General features: G+C 31.5%; 1 protein-coding gene and 1 pseudogene across 1 annotated transcript; one reads left to right on the forward strand and one right to left on the reverse strand.

The window, feature by feature from the left end:
- The first annotated feature begins 11,682 nt into the window (after window positions 1–11,682).
- On the forward strand, window positions 11,683–13,585 carry LOC149570439 (deoxymugineic acid synthase 1-A pseudogene; annotated as a pseudogene).
- Window positions 13,586–13,691: 106 nt separating this feature from the next.
- LOC149570440 (rhicadhesin receptor-like) lies at window positions 13,692–14,632 on the reverse strand. Its single transcript, XM_089823088.1, has 2 exons — window positions 14,394–14,632; window positions 13,692–14,313 (listed from the first exon to the last, which is right to left on the reverse strand). The coding sequence occupies exons 1-2, from the start codon at window positions 14,521–14,523 to the stop codon at window positions 13,781–13,783; spliced, it is 663 nt and encodes a 220-aa protein (XP_089679214.1). The 5' UTR covers window positions 14,524–14,632; the 3' UTR covers window positions 13,692–13,780.
- Between the last annotated feature and the right edge of the window lie 3,080 nt (window positions 14,633–17,712).

Consider the following 17,712-nt stretch of genomic DNA (forward strand, 5'->3'; position numbering starts at 1 on the left):
ATTGGAAATAAAGCCAATCTTGATAGACGAATGTGACTTAATCCTTCATTGGGAGGAGTTTCCTTGTTGCATCTCAGTCATCCTTTTTGAGGAGAGAATCTACATCGACGGTTGCGACTTAATCCTTCGTTGGTGAGGATTCACGATGCATCTATGCCATCTATTTTGAGAGGAAGACCTTTATCGATGACCATCATTCATTTTTGGGGAAACCAAATTCCCCCTTGGGATCAACCTTGCATTTTTTGTGGGAGGTTAAGACATCATGTTATCTCTTTTCATAGTTTTTTGCTAGTGACATGAATGTCTTTCCTCTTCTTTCCATGAGTCTCCATTCTAGCACCTCATTAAGTTGCATTTTTTTTGCAATGCTCTAAAGCCCAAAATTGCATCATGCCACTACATGTCACCTTTATGACATTTCCTCACTCTGTAGTGCTTTCGCAAGGCTCCAAGACCCAGAATTGTGCCATGTAGCGGGGGTCCCCACCTTTCGTGCTATGGTTACAATTTAGATTTTAGGGTTATGGTTAGAATCAAGGTCAATTCTAGAGTTTATAGAATATTTAGAGTTAAGATTAGGGATTAAATATACATGAGGGTTAGCATTGGGTTGTATGATAATTAAAGTTAGGATTATAGTTAGATATATCATTTAGATTAGGTTTTAGTCAGGGTTTAATTAGACTTAAGATTAGGGTGAGGATCAAGGTGAAGTCTATATTAGGGTTCATATCATGGTAGGATTGAAACTAATGTTAGGGTTAACATTGAAATTATGATTAGGGGTAAGGTGAAGATTTATATTTGGTCATGATTGTGGTTTGTGCTAGGATTAGGGTCTAAGCTATGATTAATTTTATGATTGTACCTTTAGGGTTAGGGTTTTGTTTAAGTTTATGATTATGGTTACAACTATGGTTTATGGTTCAAGTTTAAAGTTGGGAATGTGATTAGGATCAGGGATTAGTAAATTTTTTAAGAGTTCGGTTATAGGTTTACACCATGGTTAGGACCTTGGGACTGGATTTAGAGTTTAATATCATGTTTATCCATATAGGTAGGTTTAGGATTTTGATCAATATTTTTGGAGTTTTTTTTTACATTATGGTTAAGGGTTAGATTTTAGGGTTAGGACTATAACCAATATTAGTGGGTAGGTTTATGGTTTAGATTATGGTTTGGACTGAAATTTTCCTTATATCAATAGGGATATGTTTTAGTGCTATAATTATAGTTTAATGTTGGATTATAGTTATATTGTACATCATTTTTGGGGCTAGGGTTAAGGTAGGGGTTGTTGTTAGGGTTAACTAAGGATGACAATTAGGATGGTTTATCTTTTCAAGTAGAAAAAAAAACTCATATTGATTCAAAAACAAAGAAATTATACTTCGAAAATATTTTTCTATGTCATAATAGATTCATTTATTTTAATTATTGTATTAGTTAATTAGTTGTTTGATGTTTCAAAGTAAACATGGCTTATTTTATTTAAATTTAAATAATATTATTGTTTTGAATTGAATTTAGCTTAATTGTTAATGATCATATTTATATTTCTAATATTAACTCCAATTTGATCAAAGACCAAATATATTTTTGGTATTTTTGTAAACGAACTTGCTTAACACTTCCCTATTTCAAAGTTAATAAAATATCATTTCTATTGTCTTAGATTTGAGAGTAAGTATATTAAATAAGTAATAATAAATGAACATTATGATTAATATATTTCTAAAATAAAAATATATTACTTAAAAACTTGTTTACTTTAAATGAATAAAGTACTCATTTACTTGTAAATTTTAAAAATAGAAATTAATCTACATATATATAAAATATTTATTCTTTTTCCTATTTGCATACAAATTAATTAAAATCTAAACTTTAAACTACATAAATATTTTTAAAATATATATCCATCAATAAATAGTTTAGAATAAAGTAAAATCTAAAAATTAGACACATATAGAATCTTTTTAATTTCTATATACATGTTTTTCTAATTTATTTCTACAAACATGCAACTGATATTTCTATTATCCATTTTTTTCCATTCTAAAAAAATCTAGATGTAAATAGAATTGTTTTAGATGCATGCAATCTTTCTAATTTTTTCTACATACATATATTAACATTTCTATTTTATATTTTGTTTTTACATTATGGTTATTTCAATCAAAATATGTAGATGTAAATAGAATTCTTTTCAAAAAAATTTATTTAAATTTAAATAACATTATTGTTTTGAACTGAATTTAGCTTAATTGTTAATGATCATATTTATATTTCTAATATTAACTCCAATTTGATCAAAGACCAAATATATTTTTGGTATTTTTGTAAACGAACTTGCTTAACACTTCCCTATTTCAAAGTTAATAAAATATCATTTCTATTGTCTTAGATTTGAGAGTAAGTATATTAAATAAGTAATAATAAATGAACATTATGATTAATATATTTCTAAAATAAAAATATATTACTTAAAAACTTGTTTACTTTAAATGAATAAAGTACTCATTTACTTGTAAATTTTAAAAATAGAAATTAATCTACATATATATAAAATATTTATTCTTTTTCCTATTTGCATACAAATTAATTAAAATCTAAACTTTAAACTACATAAATATTTTTAAAATATATATCCATCAATAATTAGTTTAGAATAAAGTAAAATCTAAAAATTAGACACATATAGAATCTTTTTAATTTCTAGATACATGTTTTTCTAATTTATTTCTACAAACATGCAACTGATATTTCTATTATCCATTTTTTTCCATTCTAAAAAAATCTAGATGTAAATAGAATTTTTTAGAGGTATGCAATCTTTCTAATTTTTTCTACATACATATATTAACATTTCTATTTTATATTTTGTTTTTACATTATGGTTATTTCAATCAAAATATCTAGATGTAAATAGAATTCTTTTCAATAAATCTAGATGTATATAGAATTCTTTTAATTTTTTACATACATAAAATCTTTCTAATTTTTTTCTACATACATAAAAGAATAATTTCTATTTTCTATTTTTAAAAAAAAGCTATCATAAAGATTGATAAAAAAATTGATTGCATATGCATTCTTTAGTTTGTGCACTAAATGCACAAAATAAATTGTATAGATTAAAACTTTCTTTCAATAAATCTAGATGTATATAGAATTCTTTTAATTTTTTACATACATAAAATCTTTCTAATTTTTTTCTACATATATAAAAGAATAATTTCTATTTTCTATTTTTTTTAAAAAGCTATCATAAAGATTGATAAAAAAATTGATTGCATATGCATTCTTTAGTTTGTGCACTAAATGCACAAAATAAATTTTATAGATTAAAACTTCCCGTGCTGGGCACGAGAATATACAATAGAAATATCAGTTACCAAGAATAGTCGGCCATAAGCAATCAAATCTTAAACTCTGCAAAATTTCTTGCAAGCAATCTTTGTTCTGTCTTCGGCTGAAAAGGAAAAAAAAAATTTCAGATCTGAGATTGTTTAGATTGCCCTATTCGATTCAAAAAGCCATGGAAGTCACCGCAATTACATCTCCAAGAGGCCTAATGTGCCTTGATTCAGTACCCACATGCTTATCTCCACGAAAAACTCTGCACAGGTCCTCCAGTGGCCTCAATTTCGGTCATATGAACAGAATTCTAAATCTAAATGAAATTAATTAAAATTGAAATATAAATCAAAGTAGAATATTATAATTAATTTTGAATTTCAATTTACTTCTACATCTAAATCTAAATGAAAATGTAAATAAAAAATAGAAATCTCACCTGCAAAAATGTTACTCCAAAACTTCAATTTACTCCTATTCAAAAACTCCAATCTAATCCTCCAATAACCTCCACCTCTTCCTTCCTGCAAAAATATAAAATGAAAATGAAATGAGGAGCCTTGGTTTTATAACTTCTAAGAGGCTCCTCATATCCCCCAACAGACGTCTCTTCACATTCCACGAATTTGTTTCAAATTCCCCCACTCCCCGCAAAAAAAAAAGCATGAATGTGCATGCAAAATTATATTTAACAAAAAAAAAAATCATATTGAAATTATTTCGCCCCTATTTTTTCGGGCCCTATTTTTTCGGGTCCTACTTTTTCGGGCCCTACTTTTTCGAGCCTATTATTTTGGCCTCCATTTGGCTTCCTATTATTTCGGCCAGCTATTATTTCAGAAATTCTTTTTTAATATTTAATTTGGAAGTTTGTAACTGCTCCCAATTCTTTTTTATTGACAAGGAATCTTGGCATATTCCCGTGCTGGCCATTTGTGCTACCATTGTATAGAACGCCTCTCGGCGTAACAAGTTCAGCTGGAAATGATATTTTCTATCAATTTTTCCCATTAGCAAACAAATCAAAGCATGCCTTGTTGTTGAAGTGTACAGGATGGTGCACCTAGTTGAAATGGTATAATCAATGATACAATTATTACCACTGAACACAAAGATGTAAAATGCATTCAAGAAATCTATCTTGTGGTCAACATATTGTAATAATATTAGACATTGCTCCAGATTTCACTAATATTCCCGTCATATATTTTTGGGCGATTGAATTAAAGACCAAACCAGTAGGTTGTATTTTTAAAGTGCAATGTCCAAAAAGGGTGCTCGATGATAAAGGTCCCTGATAGGTCAATGACTTTTCCTTTAGTAGCTGTAACTTGTAGTATGTGGCGAACCCATCATTTTGATGTATGGCACTTCCAGCATTTCAGAGTAAAGGATGATAATGCAAGTTTCTCTCACAGTATATATATTACCTCTGCGCATGAATGAGCAGTATGTTTCCAATTGCAGCAATTTTTTAGTTGCGACTATTACGTCTGTGTCAACATTTAGAAAGAAGGTTCAAATGTCTACAAGTTCTCTTCGCAATACTAGCATTAGAGCTTGTACAACAGTGCTGGAGAATCGATATGTGAGGCACGTATTGAAGTTATTGTGGGGATTCTCTCATCCATTAGACTGAAATCAATTCTAGAGGAGAAAGGACAGTGTTTGCTTGATTATACTAGTCTAGGAAGTGCAAGTTTTTCCACTAGAGTTGGAGGAAGGTCTGGAGAGATTGGCAGTTATGAATTACAACAGATAGTTTTAGTTATATTTTAGGAAGCTTTCAAATTATGCTGAACAGAAAACGCAAACAACAAAGAAGAAGAAGAGAAATTGTCATCGAAGAGATAGCAGGAAATCGATGCATTTGATCAGCAAAATAATGGCGCAGTACCTCAGTATAATGGCAAAAACTATGTTAAAGATAAAAGCAATTTTCATGGGGCCAATAGTGTTAAAGTAACCTCATTTGGACAATGAAAGCATTTTGGTTGCCTTCTACAATGCCTTATGCACGTGTGAAAATTGAAGCACCTCCAATTGATACAATTTGCCCAGAAGGTAAAAAGAAGCTCAGGTTGAATTCTCTTCTCCTTGCTATTTTCACAAAGGATAAACATGAGAAGCAATCTGAGACTTTGGGTGCAAGTCATATTTGTCCCAGTTGCAAAAGGATACATTAACAAATAGACATGCTAAAATCGAAAAGGTGGTGTGATATCTTCTAGCGGCTCTTGTTCATGCGAGTCATCTGCAGTCTTGAGTCCTGAGACCATCACAATACATATAAACAAAAAAAATTTGAGATCAATGGACATTGAAGATTGATCATGTCATACACCCTCAAATTATGATGATTGCTAGATCTAGGCTAGAATCTATTAAAATGGAAGTTCGTTGAGACCGCATGGTGAAGGATGGATTTGCCTAGAAACTGAAGTCTTCTATTTATGTTTTGTTGTCAATGGACATAGTCTTCCAAAAGATTAGCCCTTTGGGATTAGGGTACAAATGATTGAGTTTCTTTGAAGAGTTATAGGTCAATATCAAAGGTTAGATGTGTCATCATGCTCAGAATTTCATGACAGTTCACAAACAAAAAGGATGGAACTTCTTGAAATAGAGAAGCAATGGTGAGTAGCTGCCCAGAAGTCATAAAACATAGAGGAGCTAAGTGAGACAGTGTTATGATCATTATTGTAATTATGGGAAACCCAAATTTTGGTTTGTGTTGTGGACTGTCACTCCAGATATGCACATAATACTTTTTGAAGCACATCTTGTTGAATGAAGTAGATGGGGACAGATTGGTGTGAAAATGTTAACAGATAATTGCTTTCAGAGATAATTTGAAGATAGTGGAATGATGACTCTATGGCCCAAAGGACAGACACTGGATTGCAGCATTGAAGCAAGAGCTAGAGATTCTGGAGTTCTCTGCATCCTGGCACAGAATGCAGCCCCCAAAAAGAGCCAATGTTACCTAGGGTTTTGAAACCCTAAGTATTCCCCCATCAATTAAAAATTTTAAAAAGAAAAAAAACCTTCAAATCAAAAAGCATTATATTTAATTATTTAAATAATTAAATACTAATGTTTGCACAATAATTAAATAATAACACTTTTAATGTGTTCCTTCCAATAATTAATTCTTTAATTCCAAAAGAATTAATTATTGCTATTATAATGTGATATTGAAGGTTAAATGATAAATGAAGTCGGTGGGGTAAAATAAATGTAAAAGAAGAATTTGAAAAAATTAATTCTTTAAAAAGAATTAATTATTCTTGTAAAATGAAATTATAAAATCTCTTGGGCAATTGACCTAAGTTGAGAAAAGATATAAAATAATTAATTCTTTTATAAGAATTAATTATCATAGCAAAGTGCTGGAGAAGAGAAGAGAAGTTCAGTAAGAAGTTATGGTAGTTGTCCAACTTCTTGGAAAAATTATTTAATAGGAGCAAAAACATTTGAAAAGGGTTATGTTCTTCTTTTTCAGGGATGGGGGTTCTACAGCTACTGCTACAGGGAGAAGAATATTTTCTATTCTGCAAGGGAAATGTAGAGAGTTGATTTCTTTTGTTCTTTGTATTTGATGGTAACAGAAGGGATGAAATAATACTATTGTTATTTTGTTATGTGTTAGAAATGGAAAGGAATGTTTGTATGTCAGATCTTAAGGTCTGAATATTTATTTTCTAATGGAGAAAGATCTTGTGGTCTTTTCTATCCTATTTCAAATACAGTCCTATGTTGTTGTCTTTTGCAAAAATGATATGTTTGATTCTCTCTATTCTCTTCTAGTATTGTGAAAGACTTGGTGAATAGTCCTATGGCTATTTGCTGGTTTTTCTCTAATAATCAGCTTATTAATTTGATAATCACATTTATTCCATATTGATGGATGAATGTCAGAAAACCCTTCGTGTCTTTAGGTTAAAGACATAATCAATTTATTGCATTCATTTTATATCTTTTATGAGGGAGCTGTACCTCTCAATTCAGAGGAAGATTATCAATAGAATGATAATCTATCCATTTGTTAGTTCGTTTTGTTCTTCTTTTGAAACCTATTGAGTCATTGTTTGCATTTCTATCTAAAGGACAAAACTGTTTACTAACAAAAGTATAAGTGTTATTAGAAATAATATTGAAATTTAATTGGCTAAGATTAAAAAAATTAATCACTAGGTAAAATTTATTGCCTATATTTTACAACATTGAGTATAATTTTTTTTTTAACTTTAAAAAGTTATAAATTTGTGAAATATTTTAGAATTTGATATTTGTAAATTTGTTTACTTAAATTTTGAAAAAATAAAAATATATTAAATTAGTCATATACAAATAAACTATATATAGATTAAAATATTATATATTATGTATTATGATGGTTAACAAATGTTGAACTCTATGATGCTTGTATACTGTATAAAGATTGAGACAATTTGTATATAGAATCAAGTAAAACCACAATATATAGCACAATGTTCAATTCACAAAAAAAAAAAAAAAAAAAATTATTACCTATTTCCATTATACTATTGGTCAAAGACTAGTAATAAATCAAAATATAGATTAGAAAATATTCTTTGAATAAGACAATGAAATAGAGGTACATATTGAAGAAAGGCCTAGAGAAGAGGAAAGAACAGGAAAATATATTGCAAGGAATCATCTTGAACACAAATCATTTATAGTGCACACAAAGGAGTAATGATAAAAGGTAAGTTAAGAAAAGAAATATGTTTCACAAGTTAAACCTAGAGCTATTGATGAGGCCATGTAAAGACAAATTTTGGGTAAATGAAATAAAAGAGGAACTTGATCATATAGAGTAAACTAAGATATGAGAATTAACTCTTAGACTTAAATACAAAAACGTCATTGGTACAAAATGGATTAAGAAATAATAAGATGAATAAACAAGATGAGGTTGTGAAAAACAAATCAAGATTGGTATACAAAGAATATTCACACTAAGAAGCCATAGATTTGTAAGAAACTTACTAAAATTAATTTGAAATTTTTGAAAATCTTAAAAGCATACAATGATTATAAATATCATGAGGCATTCTTGAATTTTTTAGTTGTACATATCCTGCAATCATGGCATTCGATGAGATCACATTTCTTTGAGGCGGTTTGTGGAATACTTCTTGTACTTTAACCATTTTGTCTTACAGCCCAAAAACATTATATTCGCTTTCACTCTTTGCGTACAGGTTTGCCATACTAGTAGTAACTACACCATCTAAGAAAGTTCCTCTATTCGTAACGATTTGATTGGTGTCCATACGCTGCTCCGGAGCTCTCAGTTGGCACAGGGTAGGAGGACTGGTAAAAACTCACAAATTTCAACTTCACCACTGCTAATTGCATTTGCTTGAAATGAAGATTTTGGAAGCTTTTAAATCAACAAATCCATTTGGTGTATTGCATTCCATGAAACCCTTCTTTTAGGGAATTATCTAACAACTCATGAGGCTTATCTATGCTTGAAAGCATGTCAATCAAACAAAAATATCAACATCTTATTGAAATGGTCAATCCTTCTTGCTTTTTCCATATCTAAGCTCTATTCGAATTCTCCCATTTTGTCACAGCAGAGGGAATAAAATGGTAAATGTAAATTGAACAGGTTGCATACAGCAAAATAATACAACTACACCAAATCCACACAGCTTCTGCAAACGGGCAGGAAAAGCATTTAAATTTTAAACTGTCTTTTTCCGTCATGAGCGGCAACTACTAGCCACTAACTATTAGCGCTACCACGAATGTTTGTTAGGAACATAAATCCATAGGAGAACAGGAGCAAAACAGGCCCACACCAGACACCTAAGCGTGGTCAACGCGTACAGTGTAATACACAAGGCAGATGATGAATCAAAATAAATGCTCCTATCGAATCTCTTATCAGATGGAGCAGTTAATTTTTCATACTATTCTATTTATCGATAGATATACAATACATTCTATAGTGCAAACCACCTACATAAAACAATAAGCTGTTTCAAGGGTCGGACAGGTTTTGGTTGAAATCTTTACCTATAATAGTCTATCGGCTAAAAATACATACTCTTTCTAGAATTTTCTATGGTAATGTAATGAATACAATTATTTTCAATTGGAGATATCATGAGATCTTGCGTTAGATTTTACCAGTCTGAGAATTAAAATGGATAATGAAACTTAACTTGAACATATGCATGTAGAACTCTGAATTTATTCTTAAAATTTTGAGATAAATAAGAATAAAAAATTTCAAGGTGAGAGATTGAGTGAGGCAAAAGGGTTATGTATATAAGTTTCTTATTAATTTAGTATATTAAGTTATTTTTAAATACAAATGATACATGCATGCATGCATGCATGCATACATACATACATACATACATATATATATAATTGTATATCTATTAGTGGATAAATATATTAAAATGGTATCTAATATAATTTAATGTATGATGCTTCACATTTAAAAAGTTAATTATTTTGAAAAAGATTTATGTTCAATATATATGGGAGAGGAGTAAATACATGCACAACTCCAATATATGTTATAGTAGGAGCATCCAACGATGTGCAAAGGTAATCCTACATCACCAAAATAAAAGTAATTTTATTTAGTTTATTTTCAATTTTTTTCATTTCTTGATACCCATTTGGGCAATTTAGAAATTTCCATTCTTAGGTGTCCCCAGTTGTAGGTCAACTTGCTATTTTTCATAAGTTTTAATTCTTAAGGCAAATGGAGCCAAAATTTTAAGGAAAACTAATGGAAGATAAAACACTTTGGCAAAAGAATTAAGTCAAAATCAATCACCATTTGAAAGTTTTTATAGTTCTAAGTTAATGAAAAACTACAAAAAAAACAAATCTTCTTAGTCTAGTTTCAGGCACTAAACAACCCCATACGGCCTCATAAATGTGGAAACAAGTGAAGCCCAACCATAAGGTTGTAGAGCACTCAAAGAGCTTTTCGACAGTGCAAATAGTTCATCAATCAAGCCCCAAATCCAAAGTTATGCCTCTCAGAAGTTGACATTTTTTGCCTAGTTTTTAAACTTGGTTCAAGTTTAAATTTCAAATTCTCTATTTTGATGCCCAACCACCAAAATTCAACATCAAATTTAGAAATTAAAAAAGTCTATTTTGGACCCACCTTTAGGGTTGGAAGCCAGTTTTAGGAGAGAAGACATGATTGTGGGAAACGAGGGATTTCCAAAGTTTCTGTAATATCTAGTGTCTGCTTGTGAGGCATGCGATTTGATTTCATATTGTAATTCTTGTGCAATAGAATATTTTCAATTGGATAATAGAAATCTTTCTTTTGGTTGTGTTATTTTGTGTCTTGAGTTGGGCCTTCATCATTCTTGATATACTAAATCTGATATGCATCATGTTATTTTAGTAATTGATTACTTCTCAAGTCTCATTACTGAATATATTAGTTTATTAACATATACTCCCTACATGTTTTTAAAATGTTGATTGACTTATTTTTTCTTTCCATAACAGTTAAAGCTAAATATCTTAAAGATGTCATCAAGATTAGTTAGGATTACGAGTCTATATTCAACACAATAAGAAACAACATAGCATATCTTATATGTTGATGCTCTACATCTAAGATTCATTTATGTTAAAATCATTCTTATAGCATCAATGTGTTCCCTTATAACATGATGCTATTTTGTTATGTTCCTATAGATTCAAAATGTCATCTTGTAGTAGTTATATGTTGTTAATGTAGTTATATAGTGTTCTTGTAGCTATATATTGTTCTTGTAGCTTAATATGTTGTTCTTGTAGCTTAATATGTTGTTCCCGTAGCTTTAAATTATCATCTTGTGCTTACATGTTGTTCTTATGTCTTTATATTATTGTAACTAAATCTTATAAGCATATTTTGTTCTTGTAGGTTTATGTGTTGCTCCTACAATTTTAAATTGTTATCTTGTAGACCTATATGTTGTTCATATAGCTATATGTTGTTCCTGCATCCTCGTAGTACTCATCACAAACAAAATGAACATTGATAAGCCACATAGATTCCACACAGGGTTTTCTCCACATCTGAATCTACTAGATGTTTAACTTTTGAATGTCATTATTTTAGCATTTAATGTAATTTTGCTATTACCTGTAACTTTAATTGTTTGAGTATTATTAGCAATGCATAAATTTATAAACCAATATCACCCTAATTTCACCTAATCTTAACTCTAAATACATTACATTATTAGAGGTACCCCTGTCAAAGAAGAAGACTATTTCCCATTATCTATGAAGTCTACTTGGCAGGCAATGGAGCAGTGCGTGGAGTTGGGGTTTGCCAAAGCCATTGGGGTCAGTAACTTTTCCTCTAAGAAAATCGAAGACTTGTTGCAATATGCCAAGATTCCCCCTGCTGTTGATCAGGTAAAGAGTTTGCTCAAAAGTATTTTTCTGTTTTATTGGCTTGTTTTTCATCTGACCCAAAGGGTTGTCTGTCTTTACTGAAGTGTCTCACCCATTGTTCAGGGATAGTTTCAGTAAGTTACCTAGACTACTGAAGCCGGTAATGGCCGTTTAGGGTTATGAGTAGCCTCTAATCGTACAGCATGTATAGATTTATTAGTAGGCTAGTTATGGTGTGTATTGGATTATGAGTAGTTCACTGGTGGTAACTGATATAATCAATGTTCTAATGATATAATGATTGGTCTAATCATATACAAACATTTATATCCTGTTAGATATTATACGTAAATATCCAAACAAGATTGAGTTTATCCAAGACATAAGCATGATATATACTGAAAGTGCAGGCCAACTTTTTCCTTTTTGAAGTAATGTAGACTGCAAATTATTTGCAGATAAAACTGCAAGAAAGAACTAGCAACTTTAAACTAGAGAACAGACCATCAAGTTTACAACCACCAATCTTGTAAAATCCGCAAGGAAAACTATAAATATAATCATCACTGTTGTAAAACCTGCAAGAAAAATTATGAAACTAGAATATAGACATAGGAGTGATACAATTAGAGAAAATTACAAAATGTTTGAGTAAGCTGAACCTAGCAGACGATCAATGATTACAACCACAAAATTGATATTACAGCAGAATAGAAACCCGGAAGAGCAGCGATCAATCTTGAAAGAAAGATCTTAGGCCTTGTGACATTTTGTGAAGTATTGTAATCTCATTAAAGATTAATGGAAGCATCATTCTGAAGTAGATTAAGCTGCTCGTTTGAAGCCACATATTATTGTCAAGTATTTGCAACATATTTACTTATATATTTTTTAAATATAATTGTTTTATAACAAAATTTCCTCCTCTATTAACATTATCATGGCAGATCTGAGTTGATTATTTTTACCTACGATTTCTCTTTGGTACAAAGATCTGCAAATGTTCCTTTTGTTGTATGCTTAATCATGTCTTTGTGTCTGCCGTTGGAGATAATTAGCTGTATGCATAGGTGGCTATTATGTTCATATCACGTTCATCGAATTCCATTTTCTCACAAAAAACTGCCAGACGGCTATTAAATAAATTACAATTTTACAAGTCTAGGACACCAGAGGAACTAATGGTTATTTATGCAAACCTACCTCTTTGACTGCCTATTTTTTTAATCCATTTCACCTAGTCTTTTCTTAGTCACAAACATTACTGGGTCTAGTAGTTTGATTTTATTGAATTGCATCAAGTTTATGTTGGCAGTATGTAATCACAGGTAGAGATGCATCCACAATGGCAGCAAAAGAAATTGAGAGATTATTGCAGCAAGCATAACATTCATGTGAGTGCGCAGTCTCCTCTAGGAGCTCCAAATACTCCATGGGGTTCCAATGCGGTAATTGAAAATCCCATTATTTAAGAAATAGCCCAAAAGCATGGAAAGACTAAAGCTCAGGTATTCATTTGTTCATATATAATTGTGTTGGAAATTTTATTTGGACATTAATTAGAAACTTAGATTGGCGGTGTGCAAATGCAGGTTATGTTAAAGTGGGGTTTGGAGCCACAACACAGGCAGAATATCTGAAAACTTTCGAGTCTTTGACTCCGGATGATCATGACAAGATTGCCAAGCTTGAACAGAGGAAGTTACTGCGCGGAGAGAATAATGTTAATAGTAGAGTCGGCCCTTACAAGACTCTTGAAGAATTATGGGACGAGAAGGTTGACTTTAAGCCCACCATATTTGGCACTTAGAATTCGATATTTTATGGATTTGATTACTTAATCCCTTTGTGAAGGCTATTTTTAGCTTTTGGGTATTTCTATCTGTGCAAAGTTTTAAAAGATTAGCTCAGAAGACTTAAAAAAGGTGGGCTTCCTACAGGGCCTCTTTATTGTTTTATTGAATAGACGACAGCAACTTCACTTTTAACAATCTGACTCATCATCTTACATGAATTTTGCCTTAATACGCTCCACAAGTTTTTGACCGATGCGGAAGGCCTTGCTCAATACTGAATCGGGGATTGGTGGATTTGCTGCAAACAGAGAATTAGCAATTGTCTGGACTCCCGGAAACTGGCTGCTCAATCCGGCGATGGCCACCGCATTCTCTTTCCCCACATTCTGCTGGAAATGCACGAGCGCCTTGGGGAACACGAACACGTCTCCCTTCTCCAACGTCTTGCTGAAGAAGGTGTTGTTGGTGTCAATAAACCCTACGAAGAGCTCGCCTTCCATCAGAAAGAGAACCTCGGTGGCTCTGGGGTGGGTGTGAGGAGGATTAATTCCATCCACTGCGTAGTCGATGCGGACCAGAGATATTCCCATCGTGTTCAGCCCCGGTATCTGCATTACGTTCGCCGCGGTTACGTTGGAGCCCACTGCATTGTCGGTGTTCCCCGGCTGCGCCAGTCCCCGGAAGAAGAAGTCCTCTGCCGAAACCGCCATTGCCTCCTTGCACACGAACCCGTTCACCAGAACTGTTCAACTCCATTTGTTAGCAATTCAGCTTTGTTAGAAAATTATACCAGATCGATCTATCAAGTACTATTATAATCACCTTTGTTTGCCAGGTCGGCAACGCAAAAATCTTGCAAGGGGTCCGGATCATAAGCCATGACTTTGTCATGGGTGTAACAACATATGAGCAGATAAAGACCCAGCGTGAAATAAATCATACGATTAGCCATTTGGATAGAAACACTAAAATATCAGACAGAACAGTTGACGATATGAATTCGTATTTTGAATTGTGTGTTACGAACAAATTGCCTGCTTTATATAGCCAAAACATTAACCACTCCGCAAGGAACGAGTCATCTCGACTGCGCATTTTCTGGCCCGCCTTGGAATATATTACAATTGTACGGGAGTTGTTGCTCTTTAGTTACTTGGATATTGCAATGATGATGTAAGCCTTACTAAAATACCGACATGGCAGTTGGTCACTCAGCTGCCACCATATTTAATTCAAAATTCGTTGGCTGGTCCTCGCGGAATGCCCATTTTTAACATTTTCAATGTCAACTCTGCTGTCATGTAATGGGAATTGGTGACTTTATTTTTAAGGATTAGGTCTGCAGAGGAAATAATATTTACATTATCATGAAAGGCTGAAAAGTTGTCCTAAAGAGTTTATAAAATATTGTTAACAGTTTCTGTAGTCTCTTGTGCAGCTCAGACATTTGGGACTCCTCGATTTGTTGCAAGGGCAAGGTGCTAAAACAAAGTCCTCGTTAGAACATATCATCACAAGTGAGATTGTTTTGAAAAGAACAAATAAATGTAAGGGCCAATCTTTAATAATCTCATTAAAGTTCGTATTAGGAATATCTCATACTTCTTAAAGTATGAAAGGTATATGGATTGAAAGATAGTTGAGAATTCAATGTGTTTTCTTGATAGCAGTAGTTTTAAATTAAAATTAATTTTAGATAGCATTGTGCTTGCTCTTTGGTCGTAATATAATTTGTATTAGGAATATTTCATACTTCTTACATAATCTTATTTATGAAAGGTATATGGATTGAAATATTGTTAAGAATTCAATGTGTTTTCTTGATATCAGTAGTTTTAAATTTAAATTAATTTTAGATAGCATTGTGCTTGCTCTTTGGTCGTAATATAGTTTTAAAATTGTTAGGATTTTTCTAAGAATGTTATTAGGGATTTTGAAAGATTTAAGTCTCTTTTATAGAAACAATTAGAATCATTTAAAGAAGATAAAGAGGATCGGTATTAGAAGATATGAGATAAGTAAAATGAATTAACTAATAACAAGAACCTACAAAAAGTAGATAAATGATAATACAATACAGAAACGTCTTGTTTCTCATGAATTAGTTTTGGATGTCCATTGACACCTCATCATTCTTTGGTATGGATTTTAAGTCAATCAATCAAAAATATCTAATGGTGGTTTTCTTCAATAGTAATAGTTTACCTACTTAAGCCGTGGACTTCAAATAGCATTTTGTAGAACATAAGATTAGTAGTTGAGGGTTTTATGGCCTGCTTGTCTTATGAATTGCTTGTTGAAATTCACAAATTGGGATGAATTTTCCTTCAATTCTTTTTTATTCTTCTAGAGAGTGGAACTAATATTCAAACTTTTCCTAATTTGAAGACTATTTTCTAATTTATCATCATGTGTCTATGCACACTTACTTTTTAAGTTGATGTTTAGTCTAGTTCATGATCTTTGTCTCCAACTTTTTCATTCCTAGCCTATTATTTTGGTGTCTTCTTTTATTTCCTTTTCTACCTTATTTTTCAAAAGATTAGCTTAGAATGATATAGTCTCTATTTCTGGTTCTCAAGAAAGCAGAAGTCTATAGAATTTCGTAATAAATTGAATTGAATTTTGTAACGAAGTTTGTATTAAAGTTTTCATGTTATTTCTAGCAATAGCTAAAATCTATCAAAAACAATTAATAGATTTTTGTTTGATAAGATGTCCTTTTGTTGGGTGATAAAATAGTATAGCGTCGATGCTTTAAAATATGTACAAATGATTAGTTTTAACATCTTTCACACTAACTTGATCCTTACCATCTATCTATGCAAATAGAATGTGCAATGCTTGTAGTTGTGTATCTTCACTTTAAATATAATCTTAAAGTTGTGGTTATTAGCACCATCCATCCATTATCATTCTTTATTGTTGAAAACTGAATTTTCTGAACAAAAAGCACAGAATCACTAACACAACAAGAGCTCGGAGTCCTTGCCTATTGTAAGGAAGGGGGAAAATATGAGAATTAAGTTTATTGGAAACTATTAGATAAGGTGTACAATTATAATGAGGTGTGAAATTTTATTTGTTTCTATTATAATGAGGTGCGAAATTTGGGAAGACTATTATCATTTGGTCTTTGGTCTTCGCAAACTTTATTTCTTTCTTTTGTTAGATATGAGGGTCAGACAAAGCATACAAAGAGTAAATTCTATGAACTATGGTTGGGAATTCAAGAAGCCACATTGGCATCAAGGTAATGCAAATCAGTTACTCTTCTACAAGGACTAGTGCAGATTTTATACATTTTATGTACACCCTTAGTATAGCTACTATATTGAATCTCTTTCAAACATTTGTTCTATATGATCTCAATACATAATCTTAACATATCCTTGAGCATGCAAACTAAATTTTAAAATAAGGATGGAAATCTTGTACCTATATTTACATGCACATTATCATGAACCTTGATATAGAAGTTAACATTCCATTTAGCCACAATAGTGGGAGAATACATCTTCAACATATAACTCACATTAATGTAGCTACATTTCAATTTCAGAATTGTTGCAAATGCCTTCCTCAAGTTTGAGAGTATCTTTTAAAAAATTTATAGTTCCATATTTGTGTTGGTATTCCAACAAGATGAAAAATAAGAAGAGAAAGCTTATTGTTGAATATTTGTTCACCTATCTCCAATAACAAATTTGGTAATGATTCATTTTTCTTGTTCGAGTTTACTAAGTCTTTCCCCTACAAAAACACAAACAATATGGTGACAATATTGAAAAATAAATGTCTCTAAAATCAGCCCTGTAACATATTGTTGAAAGTTGTATCTTCTACAATAGGTTTCTTGCTAACAGGAGGACCATCAAGGTTTAACCTTGTGCAGTAGCAACAGAAAACAACTCTTAACTCTAATGTAGAAATTATCTCAATTTGGTTCCGCTAGTCTAATATATAAAATAGAAGTAGTCATCCAATCAACAAGAAATCAAACCTCAGCCATGGAACAAAAAACAAGATAAGGAACTGCTAATTTAAGCACACAAACAATAGCTTCAGGCTGGGTGAAATAAAATTAACCATTTAACCCATATAAGGATTCAAGAAATACAAACATGATTTTGAAATTCGT

The sequence above is a fragment of the Cupressus sempervirens genome, chromosome 3 (assembly GCF_028749045.1).
Source record: "Cupressus sempervirens isolate cs-2001-9-10 chromosome 3, ASM2874904v1, whole genome shotgun sequence".
Taxonomy (NCBI): domain Eukaryota; kingdom Viridiplantae; phylum Streptophyta; class Pinopsida; order Cupressales; family Cupressaceae; genus Cupressus; species Cupressus sempervirens.

Coding starts and splice junctions, on each gene's coding strand:
- LOC149570440 (XM_089823088.1), bottom strand. CDS start 14,523: ATGGCTAATCGTATGATTTATTTCACGCTGGGTCTTTATCTGCTCATA. Junction 14,314..14,393: donor TGCCGACCTGGCAAACAAAG/GTGATTATAATA, acceptor GGAGTTGAACAG/TTCTGGTGAACGGGTTCGTG.